Source organism: Chiloscyllium plagiosum, chromosome 31, assembly GCF_004010195.1.
Source record: "Chiloscyllium plagiosum isolate BGI_BamShark_2017 chromosome 31, ASM401019v2, whole genome shotgun sequence".
In the NCBI taxonomy this organism is placed as follows: Eukaryota; Metazoa; Chordata; class Chondrichthyes; order Orectolobiformes; family Hemiscylliidae; genus Chiloscyllium; species Chiloscyllium plagiosum.
In genome coordinates, this window is record NC_057740.1 from 35,239,252 (window position 1) to 35,253,503 (window position 14,252).

The window sequence follows — 14,252 nt, forward strand, 5'->3', positions numbered from 1 at the left end:
GAAAGCATTGACCCTCAGATCCCTTTTAAATCTTTCTCCTCTCACCTTAAACCTATGCACTCTAGTTTTGAACTCCCCCATCTTAGGGAAAAAACCTTGGTTATTCATCTCATCCATGCTCCGCATGATTTTATAAACCTCTCAAGGTCACACCTCAACCTCCTATGCTCCAGTGAAAAAAGTCCCAGCCTATCCTGCCTCTCCTTACAACTCAAATCCTCCTGAGCCAGCACCGTCCTACTCAATGTTCTCTGCACTCCCTCCAATTTAATAATGTTCTTCCAAGAACTGCCCACAGTATTCTAAGAGTGGCCTCACCCACAATCTCAACATGATGTCCCAACTCCTATATTCACTGATCTGAACAATGATCAGTGTGCTAAATGCCTTCTTAACCATCCAATGTACCTGAACCCTTGGGTGTCTCTGCTTGACAATACTGCCCAGGCACAACATTAGACACCCTCCAGTCCTCCACATATGGAACACAGACAGCCCATTTATCATGTGCTTTGCTTCACAGCAGCAATCCATCAATTTGTGACAAGTATTTAATAATACATAAACAAATCAAAGTATACATTTTCTAATGAAAGCATTAACGGTTTATTTCTTCATGGCTCAACTTAAAATATATAATCACAATATTTAATAAATAGTGCACAAAAATACAGGTTCTTTAACGGATTATATAAAAAACATTTACATTGATCTTCTATTGTTGGTTGAGTCTATTGCTACATCGCCAGTCTATCACCTACAGGTTATAGCTTTGGCACCCAAGGTCAGAGTTAGCTGGTAACCTGGGCCTTCCTTTATTGGCAGTGGTGATAGGCCAGCCCTCAGGCATGCTGATATTTTGCAAGCTCCTTTGTGTCAGAGTAACCTAAAATGCAGAGAACTGAGGGGAGAGAGATAGAGAGAGAGAGAGAGAGAGAGAGAGATAGAGAGAGAGAGAGAGAGAGAGAAAATAAAGAAAGAGATAGAGGGAGAGATAGATACAAAGAGAGAGAGAGAGAGAGAGAGGACTTAAGAGGGAGCAAGTTTAGGCAAGTATTTTAAAAATAAAACAAATAGGTTTCAAGGCCATTTTAAAGTTAAGGAGCAGAAATGACTGAGACAGAGTAGGGGACATTTTGGAGGCAGGAACAGAAATCTCAGGATAACCTTCAGAACATAACAAATAGGAGCTGGAGTTGGCCTTTGACTCTTTCGGACTTCTCTATGCTTCAACAGGATCATGACTGATTTTCTAACTCACTTTACCTTCCCGAATATCCCCATACTCCTCTGTTCTTTCAGTCTGATACTCATTCTGAATATAGTCAGTGATGGAGCTCTGCTGGGGGAAGAATTCCAAAGTATTGGAAGTCTTTAGTGGCAGGAAGTCTTCCTCATCTGCTTCTGAAAAGGTTGACCCTCAATCTGAGGACAGATCAGAAATAACTCTAGGGAGCTCGCAAATGGGATTTCTGCTGGGAATGGGATCTGGCTCCCATTTACTGCCAGTTCCCCAGAGCCCTGCTGGGTGGGTGAGTGATTAACTCCCAGGGGAGGAGAAATGATGGCAACAGTGGCAATTCCGATTCTCATACACCGACCACACTTTAGGGCAGGTTTCACTCAACAAGATGGCTTTGGCTGACTGTCTTACTTCTCTGTAACCAGACAACACCCACCCTGCTTTTTACCCCTACCTTCACTAACTTGTGGGCACGAAAGTAAATTATGGCAGTGATCTAACAATAAACCAATGATCAGGACTTCTGTGGATTTGTGGTGCAGCAAACCAATAACCTTCACTATAGTCATTGAGTGCTTATCAACATTACGGTGATATTTTGTACAAGATAACGGAAGTCTGTATGTATTAAAAACAGAAACACTGACATCAACTGTCTTTACTTCACAATCCTGATAGGAGTCAAGATGCTTTCCTTGGATTATTCTGGGAAACGCCACAGAATTCAAGACTTGCCCTTTTCCAGTGAAATCTCACTCGACTTGACTATACAGGCTGAAATGAGCATTGTCGGGGAGTCCACCTCATCCCGGGGTTTGTTAAAGTTGCTCCCGCTGGACTTACTCCGGCTGTTGTCTGCAGTCGGTGCTATCGGCAAGCTCCTGGCTACGTCTGAGCCCACCAAACAGCAGCAGAGCAACTTAAAGAAGGCCCCTCGCATCTCCCTGCTGGATAGGGTGTAAATGATGGGGTTCAGGGCTGAGTTCAGCACCGCTAGGGCAACGGACCAGTCTGCCTTGTAGAGGATGTTGCACTGCCTGGGACTACAGGCGACATCCAGCATCAGGAAGATGAAGAGAGGGGACCAGCAGGCTATGAAGACACCCACAACGATCATCACTGTGCGCAGGAGAACCATGGCCCTCTCCGATTGGCTGCCCTTGGTGTTCTTCCTCACCTTCATCTTGCGGCTGCTTGAGCTGACCAGCCGGTAGATGCGGACATACAAGATCACAACGGAGAACAAGATGGCGGTTAAGATGGTGATGCAAAAGGCCACGTAGCTTTTGGCAAACAGTGGCAGCATGGTCGAACAGGACTTGAGTCTGTCGATGCAGCTCCATCCAATTTGCGGCAAGAGCCCCAGGAGAATGGAGATCATCCAGCAAGCACCCAGCAGCAGGAAAAGCCTGTACTGCTTCTTAGAGTCGTACGGTCTCATTTTTACCATGGTCATGTGCCTTTCAATGGCAATCGCTAACAAACTGAAGGTCGATGCACACAAGGCAACAAACATACTGCCTTCCCTGATGAACCATTCTGTCGGTGTCAGGGTCAGAGTGCGGTGTCCAGACATGAGGATGTTAAACACATAAGTCACCCCGGCCAAGAGATCTGAAAGGGCAAGATTCCCGATTAAATAGTACATCTGCGTGTGAAACTTCTTGTTTTTCCAAATAGCCACAAGCACCATCAGATTCTCAATGACGATCAATATACAGGCCAGGAGGAAGACTGCAGTCTTGGCACTGCTGGAAACACCCTCTGTCCTGTTGAACAATCTTCCTGTAAAGTTATAATGCCTGATGATGATCTCATCCCCCTCATAGTCACTGAACAAAGCCATTGCTACCACTGAGTTACCAGGAATGTCCCAAAGAGACTGCCCAGTGTTTACTCTGCGTACTGAAGCATTTTAAACAATAGAGGGCGCTGTCAGTACGTCTGGCCCAGTTCACTGTTGGAGCCTGTCCAAGGAGGAGCTGGGGAATCACACATAGACTTTCAGTCACACCTCTTCAATTGGAGTCTCTAACCTGGGGGAAAATATGTAAAAAGTTGTATTAAGACAAAATGTCAGATCTTTGTAATGCCAAAAGTTCAATGTTTCAGAATCCACAATTAAAATGATTAACTGGTGCAAGGAAAAATAAGCAAACAGTGCAATTGTTATGGACTAAGCCAGATCACTCAAAATCTTCTGAAGCAGGCAGCCCTAGACCTGGCTTTACAATTTGTTTCAGTGAGTGTACAGTGAAAATTACCCGGAGTAAGATAGCTAGGTTGACTACTAGATTTTAAGTTAAAAATTACACAACACCAGGTTATAGTCCAACAGGTTTAATTGGAGGGCACTAGATTTCGGAGCGCTGCTCCTTCATCACGTAGTTGACAATCTGGTGTTGTGTAATTTTTAACTTTGTACACCCCAATCCAACACCGGTATCTCCAAATCATGACTAGATTTTAAAACAGACAAAAAATGTATTCACAAAATTACACAATGAAACACAACAGAATAAAGAACTCCTACGGAACTCAACCTATCCACCTAGACTTAATTATGATGTTCTGAATATACACAACAGTCCCAATAAGCAAACTCCCTTTAAAACCCGATATAACTGGAACACATGCTTCCAGGTTGAAGTTGAAGGGCAGAAAGAGAGAGTTTCCATACAGCTCCCTGTTGAACTTCCCAGTTCAGGACTGAACTAAAACTGCTCATTTCAGCTCAGCTAGAGAGCTGACCACACCCCTTTCATTATACAGGTCACTTCTAAAACATGACCACTTTGGCCTGAAGTCTTATTTGTTTACATATAAACAAAAGACCTCTCAAAATCCTTTTCAACTCTGCACAAAACCAGACTGATCAGAGCCCGGCCTGGTTTATTGCCCCTCTGAAAAAAAATCAAGGACAGAGTCTCCTTGAGCCAAGGAACAGCTTTTAGAAAAAAAGGGACTAGCTTTGTGACACAATGAACACCCAAAACTCTTTGAATGCAAGACTTCTCACATTAATTCATAACATGGCCCCAAGTGGAAATCGTACTCCATGATCTATTTCTTTTAAAGTTAATTCATTCAGATGTATTATGATTCCTTCTATAGCCTGGCTCAGAGGTGAGGACACTACCACTGCACCAAAAACTCCCCTACCATTTGCCTGGATGAACAAAACGGTGACATTACCACTATTTCCACCTATCCCAAGCTGTACATTGAGATAGTCACCAAAGGTAACAATCACAGCGGAGTTAGTGGGTTGCTCTATGCATTGTATACCACTGTCTTTAATCGCATCCTGCTCAATAAGAGACAACATGTTGGTCAGCTCCAAAAACAAACACACAGAATGCTAGGGAAAGTCAGCAGCAGCATCTGTGGAGAGAAGTAAAAGCTGACCTTTCCATTTCAATATGGCTCTTCCTCAGAACCTGACCAAACCCTGACTCAGCAATTCATCTATTCAAACACTGGGCTCCCTTGAAAACTAACCATTGTCCACTCTGAGACCAGGGTTGCCCAATCTGAGAACAGCAACCCCAATAATACCCCCACAGCCCTCCTGCTACTGTCCCATCAACACAGCATTTCCCCCAATTCCAATACTTTTATAAAACTAATATGTCAAAAAAAAACAAATAAATAAAATGAGAATATTTGTTTTAACTACCTAGAGGCAGGAAAACCTCAATCTTTAAAAAGTGGATGGGCACTTGAAATGGCGTAATACTCAAGGCTATTGGCTAAGTGTTGGAAAGTAGGCTAGTGTAAGTAGCTGATGATTTGTTTTAGTCAGTGCAGACTGAATGGGCTGAAGGGCCTTTCTTGTACAGTATGATTCTGATTCTATAAACACCTCAATGAATGCTCAGCAGAATGATCAGGTAATTAATCTTTAACTTGGAAGATAATTTCTTTAATATGGTCAACCTTATTAACACTCAATCCTGTAATCTGCTGTCAGTGAAGGTCACTTCCTTGCTGAATACATTATAGCATCTGACTCAACATATTTGACTTCAAGTCCATACACACTGTAACATCCTATGTACCATTACTTGAGAAAGCAGCTCACTAATGTACAAATATGTAGGAAACATTAAAATGAATTAAATTAAACAAATGCAGAGAAACATTTCTTTCAGAGGATTCTGTGGCCTTGGAACCCTGTACTTCAGTAGGTTCTGGAAGTGGGATCACTGAATATCTTCAAGGTGAAAGTAGAGAGATTTTTGGTAGGCCAAGAAATCAGAGGTAATTGGACTAAATGGAAGTTTGGAATTTGGAACACAGACAGATCTTATTGAATGATGGAGCAGACTTGAAGGGACAGATGGGCTATTTAAGTTCCTAATTCACATGTATGTATGAAATGACTCTCAACGCCCCTACCAGGTGAGGAAGTACTTTTGAAGTGCAGGAGGCACAATAGGCAATTCATACACAGCAAGGACCCATATATAGCAATGCGATAGTGGACAGATAATGCCTTCTTAAATGTTGATTAGGAGGTAAGTTTAGCAATAACTCCAGGGACTGGATCAGTGGTGCTGGAAGAGCACAGCAATTCAGACAGCATCCGAGGACAGGCAAAATCAACGTTTCGGGCAAAAGCCCTTCATCAATAACTCCAGGGAGCCCACCTCCATGATTCTTCAAAACTTCGCCATAGAATTTGTTATGTATCCTCAAGAAGATACAAGGGAGCCTTGAATTAACATCTCATTGAAGGACATAAAATCGTCTAAAGTTGAATCTTGTGGACCCCCCTAGAATTGCAGATATTTTTGATCAACCTCTTCCCTCTGGAGGAAGTGAGACTTGAACATAGGCTAAACTATGGACGCTGTGCCACAATAGCCCTGGTATTCCCAAGTCCTAATCAGGCCTGAGTCTACACAGCTTCCAAGATTGGGTATTTTCAGACGAGTATAGCTATTGGCTTGAACCAGTATAGCAGGACTTGTCTAGGATTGAATGCAAGACCTCTCACACTTTAATTCATAATATGGCCCCAAATGGGAATCATACTCCATGATCTATTTCTTTAAAAGATAATCTACTCAGATGTATTATGATTCCCTCTATAACCTGGCTCAGAGGAGAGGACACTACCACTGCACCACAAAATTCCTCTACCATTTGCCTGGATGAACAAAAAGGTGACATTACCACTATCTCCGCCTACTGAGATAGTCAGCAAAGGTAACAGTTACAGTGGAGTTAGTGGGTTACTCTATCCATTGTACACTACTGCCTTTAGTCGCATCCAACATAATAAGTGATTTTGAAATAAAATTCTGTTAATACAGAGCAGTTTCCAGCATCTGGAAAGAGTAAAGGTGCCCTGGAGTCTTTGACAGAATTGAGTTCTGACTAGGGGCTACATTTGAAACAATCTGTCTCTCCAGCAGTTAACTAACCTGCTGGCTACATGCAGTATCTTCAGATTTTATTTCAGGTTTGTTTTTAAATTTCAACTTATGCTTGACAGCTGATATCCCAACACTAATAATTTCCCAAATTATAATATTTGAAAAATTGAACCATGCACTTCAAAAAACAATAATAGTTCTTAAAGCAGGGATTATATTGTGGTCTTGGTGCCTATCCAAGTTAATTTTCATTATATATGATAACGCTTCTAGTTGTGTTTTGGTACAACTGAGCATTACCCCTCCAATTCTAAAACTCCATAACACTTTATATGGTTTACATACTACAAAGTTCATGCCAATTGAAATGTGCCTTCAAACCAGCATAAGCTGCCTAATGTCATCCAGATATGACACTAGAATTGAAGCCATGTGCAATGTTGAAGAGGTTCAGACAAGGCAACTCAATGAAGATTTAACAGAAAGAAAATCTGCTGTCGGCACTCAGATGTGGAGAGGAGAAGAAAATTCATGATTCCAGAGGGGGAAATGTTGTAGGCATGATTGGCCAGAGGTTAGCACTGCTGCCTCACAGTGCCAGGGACCTGCATTCGACTCTACCCTCAGGTGACTGTCTGTGTACAGTCTGCACATTCTCCCTGTGTCTGCCTGGGTTTCCTCTAGGTGCTCCAGTTTCCTCCCACAGTGCAAAGATGTGCAGGTTAGGTGGATTGCCCATGGTATGCAGGGATGAATAGGCCAGGTGGATTAGGCCTGGGAAATACAGGGATGGGGTAGGGGAGAGTGTCTGGGTGGGATGCTCTTCAGAGGGTCACTGTGGACCTGAATGACCTGTTTTCACACTGTAGGAATTTTATGAATAAGTGAAAGGAGAAGAGGGCACACTGAAGAGTGAAAGGGCAATTCTGTGGCACAGTGGAAAGCAGGAGAGATTAAATAACTAAAGATTTAATGAAGTAAGGCCAAAGGGAGCGATAACAGGACCAGGAAAGAAACAAAATATACACCTAGAGTTGTTGTGAATGGTGGGATGCTGAATCCATCTGAAAGGACATTAAAATGAATAAGAGAAGGAAAGCATCATTTCCTCCACCCTTTTTTAATCTTTCTAATATCTACTAGCTCTGACCAAAGAGGCTTAAGGTGAAACATGAAACTTGTTTAGTTCCTCAAGGATATTACTCAGGTGGCTAAGTAATTGTAGTATTTTCTGTTTCCATTTTTAGATTTCAGCTTGCACATGGCTACAGTGGTTTAGTGTCCACAACATTCTGCTTTCGTGTCAGTGAGGTTTTACCAGAGCCTAGCCTAGTTAGGCATTTAGTCCTCTGCAAGTGTTTGACTGCACCGCTGTTTGGACAAGTGCGAGCAGAGCTATACATAACATGCTGTTGTTAAATGACGTCAAGCTGATAATGATTTCAAACAAGTAGCCAGATCCAACCACAATAAATTGCTCAGAGTCTTTTACAGTTTCACACTCAACTAAAATCACAATTTGATAACTTGCAAAGGAAAAATGCAACCAACGCATCAAGGGGAAGTTTGCTGCTGCAAATGGGGAGAGTTTAGGGTTGTGAGAACAAGGAAGTCATCCTGTAGACTAGAATCTCAAGGTGCACAAAATACGGAGAAATATAGTTACACTACAGAACCAGATAGTAAGTTGATTTGGTAAAGTCAGAGTCAAGAAGTAGGTGGAGGAAAAGCAATTAAGTTAAAACAAGGTTTACTCTGCATACATGTGAGTGCACAGAATGTGGTAGAAAAGTTTGGTGGATTGCAGATGACAAATATCAATGCAGAAACATAATGTTGTAACTATAACAGAGACCTAACTCAAAGCAAGGCAGGACTGGGTGAGAAAAAATATATTGCTTAGAATATGTTCAGGAAAATAAGAACAGCAGGAAGGGAGAGGTAGTGACAGTGATTAAGGAGAGCAAAAGACAGTGGAGTGGACACCCTGGAGGGCAGAATCAAATTGGCTAGAGCTGAGGAATGAAAAGCGCTGCTCAGAATAGTCTATAGGTCACAAACAAGCGGTCGAGAAACAATTTTGCACGGAAATTTCAGAGAGGTGTGCAAATGTAATATAGCCATTATAATGTATTTTTAATTATCCAAATATAGAGGAAGAAAGTAGTGGTGTAAAAGCTAAAGAAGGGAAAGATTCAAGAGCATGGTCATGAGAACTTTTTAAAGCAATATGTTCAGTCCAATGAGAAAGGGAACATTGCTAGGTATGATTCTTGGGAATGACATAGGCCAAGTGGCTTGAGTCTCAAGAAGAGACCATTAATGAGCTCATGATCGTTGTATTATAACGTTTAGGTTGGTTACCAAAAAGGATAAGGAACAAACCAGTGAGAATAATTAGCTGGGGGAAAGCCAACTTCAAAAGGTGTAAGAATGAAGGTGACCCTGAAGAATCAGAATCAAAAGTTGACAGATAATCGAATAACGTAATGTCTTTAAAGGTGAAATGGTTCAGGTACAGTCAAAGCATATTCCTACAGAAGGCAAAGAGATCAAGAGCTCCCTGGAATGACAAAAGACACAGTGATTGAGATGAAGAACAAACAAAGAAAAGCTATGCTTAGACCAGATGTCAGGTGGATAATAAAACTAAAAACCAGACAAAATATGGTACATTGAGAGTGGCATTGAAAAAACAAAGAAGAGAAGCAACAGAAAGGGCTGGTAGCTAACACAAAAAGAAATCCAGAAGTCTTGTTTTGAATTTAAATTGTTAAAGGTGGTAAACAGTAAGACTGGGATCAAAAGGAGACTTGGAGGCAAGGCTGTGACGGTAAATTGTACATTAAACATTTAAAAACATTTGGACAAGTACATGGATGGGAAGGGTTTCGGGGGATATAGACTAAACGTGGGCAACCGGAACTAGCTGAACGGGCACCATGGTCAGTACAGTTTAATTTGGGCCGAAGGGCCTGTTTCCATGCTGTGTTACTCTATGACTCTAATACTTTGCATCAATCTTCAGCAGGAAAAAGATGCTGCATGGGTCACAGTAAAAGAAAAGGTTGTTTAGACAGTCACAAGGTTTACAGTTGATAGGGAGGGGGTACGAGATAGGCTGGCTGTAATCAAAGTTGACAAGGCTCTAGAACCAGATGAAATATATTAAAGAATAGTGAGGGAGGTGAGAATGAAAATTGCAGTCAGTAGCCATCATTTTCTAATCTTACTTAAACTCTTGAGTAATGCCAGAGCACTCGAAAATTGCAAATATTACACCTTTGCTTAAGAAAAAGAGAATCCCAACAATCTTGGTGGTTGAGAAGCTTCCAGAAGCAATAATTCAAGGTAAAATGAATAGTCACATTGGAAAAAATCAGGATAATGAAGGCTAGCACAGATTTATTTAACTGTTTAATATTTAACTAATTTGTATATTCTTTGATGAGATAACAAAAGTGGGTTGGTGAGGATAATGCTGTAAATCTGTTCTACATGCATTCCAAAGACATCTGACAAAATGCCATACACAGACGTAACAGCAAATTGGAATTCAGGGAATATCAGGGAGAATAGCATCATGGATACAAAATGGTCTGAGAGACAGGAAACAGATCAGCAGCTAGTAGTTGTTTTTTTTCAGACTGGGGAAAGGTTCACAGAGGATTTCTTCCAGGCTTGAAATTAGTGTTTTTGCTTATCCTGAGACAGACTGATGATCTTGGTGTACAGGACACAATTTCAAAAAATTTGGATTATACAAAGCATTGTGGACCATAAGGTGTAGAACTTTAAACGGTCATTGAGCTTGGATTCAAATGGACTTGCCTCATAAACACAATGGCGACATGAGCAGATCAGAGGCTAGGAATACTGCAATGAGTAAATCACCTCCTGACTCCTCAAAGCCGATCCATCATCTACAAGGCACAAATCAGGTGTGTGATAGATATCCACACTTGCTTGGATAGGAGCAGCCCCAATAACACTCAAGAAACTTGACATCATCCAGGACAAAGCTGGATGCTTGATTGGCACCACATTCACAAGCATCCATCCCCTTCACCACCTACACTCAGTAGCAGCAGTGTGTACTATCTACAAGATGCACTGCAGAAATTCACCAAAGCTCCTCAGACAGCACTTTTCCAAACTTCCAACTAGGAGGATAAGGAAAGCAGATATTTGGGTACACCACAGTCTGCAAATGCCCCTCCAAGCCACTCACCATCCTGACTTGGAAATACATTGCTGTTCCTTCGCTGTCACTGGGTCAAAATCCTGGAATTCCCTCCCTAAGTGCATTGTGGATACCTGTACAGCAAGTGAACTGCAGTAGTTCAAGAAAACAGCCCACCTCCACCTTAACTAGGGACGGGCAATGAACACTCACCAGCAAGCGATGCCCACATCCCACAAGTGAACAAATAAAAACAAATACAGGTTATTGATAAGGGGGAATGAGTGACAGACAGAATTTCATGCAGAGATGTATGAAGTGATTATTTTGATACAAAGAACGCAGAGAGTCAAATAAGTTAATGGGGGTACAATTGTAAAGGGGCTGCAGGATCAATTGGCCTGAGTCAATTGGTATATAAATCATTGAAGTTGCCAGGACAAGTTGAGACAGTGGCTCATAAAGCATATGACATCCTGGGCTTTATTAGTAGGGACACAAAATACAAAAGGAGAGCTACGCCAAGCTTATAGAAAACACAGTGTCACCCTCAGATGAAGTATTGCATCCAGTTCCAGGTAACACATTTTGGAGAGGACGTGATGGCATTAGAGAGAAAGTGCAAAAATGATTCACCAGGGTAATCTTAGGGATGAGGAACTTTGGTTGTATGGATATGTTGGAGAATATTAGACTGCTTTCCTGAGAGAAGAGCAACTGCACTGCAGCCCCACCCCCACACCCCATTTAATCTCTCATCCCACCCCCCCACCCTCCCGCACACACCCCGCCACACACACACATTCCTGATGAAGGGCTTATTCCCAAAACATGGCCCCTCCTGCCCCTCAGATTCTGCCTGACTTGCTGTGCTTTTCCAGCACCACCCTTTTTGACTTTGACTCTCCAGCATCTGCCGTCCTCACTTTCTCACAGTTTTGATAAGTAGATTAAAAATCATGAGGGGTCCAGACAGGCTGGAAAAGGAGAAACAGGGCCAGAGGAAACTGTTTTATGATATTTGACAAAGGAAACAATGGAGACATGAGGAAAGATGCTTTCTCACAGTGAGCATTTAGCAGCTGGAATATGAAAATGTGATGGAGGCAAATTCAACTGAAGCAGTCAGGAAGGAATTGGATTATTATCTAAGGCAGAAGAACCTGCAGAGTTACAGGGAGGAAAAGGGTTGGGGTCTATTGTGCAATGATTCTGTTTAATGTTCTTTTTAATCTATTTTATTTCTAACATTAAAAGCTAAATGATCCGTTTTCTCTCTGGTTGACACTTTATGATGCTAGATTACGATTTGATGCTCTTCCCATTATCTGCATCACAAAACTGACCACTTTTTAAAAAAAAACTAGAGTCACATGCTCATTCTAGTACAGAAGGAGACCATTTGGCCCATCGAGTCTACACTCTGTCCGTCTGGAGATATCCAGTCAGACCCATTGCCCTGCTCTAGTCCTATGACCCAGCAAGACTATTTCCTACAGCTGAAAATGTGTTGCTAGAAAAGCACAGCAGGTCAGGCAGCATCCAAGGAACAGGAGAATCGACGTTTCGGGCATAAGCCCTTCTTCAGGATTCCTGAAGAAGGGCTTATGCCCGAAACGTCGATTCTCCTGCTCCTTGGATGCTGCCTGACCTGCTGCGCTTTTCCAGCAACACATTTTCAGCTCTGATCTCCAGCATCTGCAGCCCTCACTTTCTCCTCGAAGATTATTTCCTACAGCGCCCATTTCATTCCTCCCACGAAAGCAAAGCGTTTGTGAAGGTACCATAGTCGTGAAAGGCGCTAGATAAATGAAAATCTTGCCTCCAGTTCTGAGGTGCAGTCGAGAGAGGCGCGGGTCAGCATAAAGGCGGGTAGCCTCTAAAAATAGAAAGCGCTGGAGAAACTCAGCAGGTCTGGCAGCATTTGTGGAGCGAGAAGAAGATTTAACGTTTCGGCTCTCTGTTTCTCTCTCCACAGATGTTGAGTTTCTCCAGCACTTTCTGTGTGTTTTGTTTCAGATTTCCAGCATCCGTAATATTTTGCTTTTATTAACAGACACAGTGGACATCTGCCTTCGAGTATTCATCCAACGCTGTTTTCCTGCGAATTTCCACTCCGTTTCTCATGGCGTGAAATGGCATCATGTTGGGGCAACTTTCAACTGGGAATTTGAGTGAGATTGGGAAAAGTGACAACGTGTCCCAGGCAATTGAGGGAGAAGCAGTTTTAGAGAGGGAGCGGCTCCACTTATTACTGTGCGATGGAAAATGACCAGCCCTTGCAAAGACAAAAACAAAAATGTGGGATTTCTCAACACGCTGTACCCTGGGATCTGCATTAACCAGGCGAAGTAACCTGTGCATTTTCAGCACTATTAGTGATGTTATAGTACCATCACAAAACACACATGGAAATGAATTCGTTTGGCACCAGTTAAAAGGGTCAGGGATCTTTGTTATTTACTCCGCCTTTTGAGGACCGGTGATCAAAACGTAATTCTAAACTCTCTTTACCCGCCAGCCGCTTGAGGAGAGTTCTAGCGTCGAGCAGCTAAGATTGAGTCCTGGAAAGCATTTTGTCCCCAGCACCGCCTCCGCTCTCTCTCCTCAGTTTCCCCATCTCACTTCTGTCTCCTTATGGATTAATTTCCCTCACTTTCACCTCTCTTACTTCCCCTTTTATCTGTCCGCGTGTGTGTGTATCCCTCTCTCATACTGTGCCTATGTCTCTATCTGTCGCGATTTCCTCCTCGGTCTATTCCTCATCTTTCTGTTCTGGTGTGTGCCTCTCTCTCTGTTTGTGTGTGTGTATTTTATTTCTTTCACGATAATGTTAATCCCTACAAAGGCAGGAACTTTACCGGCCAAGAGAAGATAATTAAATGCATCTACTGTTTAGAGTTTTATCCGACTTCTCTGCTATGACACCCGCACTTATAGCACCCCATTTATCTTCCAGTGAAATTAAAGTTAGGTATATTGCAATAACTGGAGAGTGCTCTGTCGCCAACTCACTGCTAATAAGTTCAGACGTACCTGAAGAAAGTTGCACGATGAACGCAGCCTCAGAACTGTTGAGAGGCGACCAAACTCTTCTCTTAAAGTCTGCTGGTTACAATAGGGATCACTGTGAGTACAAGCACACTCACTCCAGGTAGTTTGGATCCGCCAAAGTGCTGCTTTTCTTGTCCTCTGGTTGTGGAGTCGCGGTCAAATTAAATGCCTTACATGGTTTTTGAGCAGTTTCCTGTTCACAGGGAGCAGGGACCGCAGTGAATAATTGTAAAGGATGCACGTCAGCTCTTTCTTATTCTGTCTGAAGGGGGCGGGACATCCCATGGGAGCAATCCTCAAAACAAAACACAGCTCCACTCATCAAAAGACAGCCCAATCATTTCGGTCTCAGGTATTCACTCAGGACGATGTTCATCTCCAGCCCAGA

General features: G+C 42.5%; 1 protein-coding gene across 1 annotated transcript; it reads right to left on the reverse strand.

Annotated features, from left to right (window-relative positions):
* Positions 1-980: 980 nt before the first annotated feature.
* LOC122565408 (sphingosine 1-phosphate receptor 3-like) lies at positions 981-14,149 on the reverse strand. The gene is made up of 2 exons (XM_043721354.1): positions 13,847-14,149; positions 981-3,279 (listed from the first exon to the last, which is right to left on the reverse strand). The coding sequence occupies exon 2, from the start codon at positions 3,087-3,089 to the stop codon at positions 1,968-1,970; it is 1,122 nt and encodes a 373-aa protein (XP_043577289.1). The 5' UTR covers positions 3,090-3,279; positions 13,847-14,149; the 3' UTR covers positions 981-1,967.
* Between the last annotated feature and the right edge of the window lie 103 nt (positions 14,150-14,252).

Excerpts from the sequence above, each read along its gene's own strand:
- LOC122565408 (XM_043721354.1), bottom strand. The coding sequence starts at position 3,089 with ATGGCTTTGTTCAGTGACTATGAGGGGGATGAGATCATCATCAGGCAT.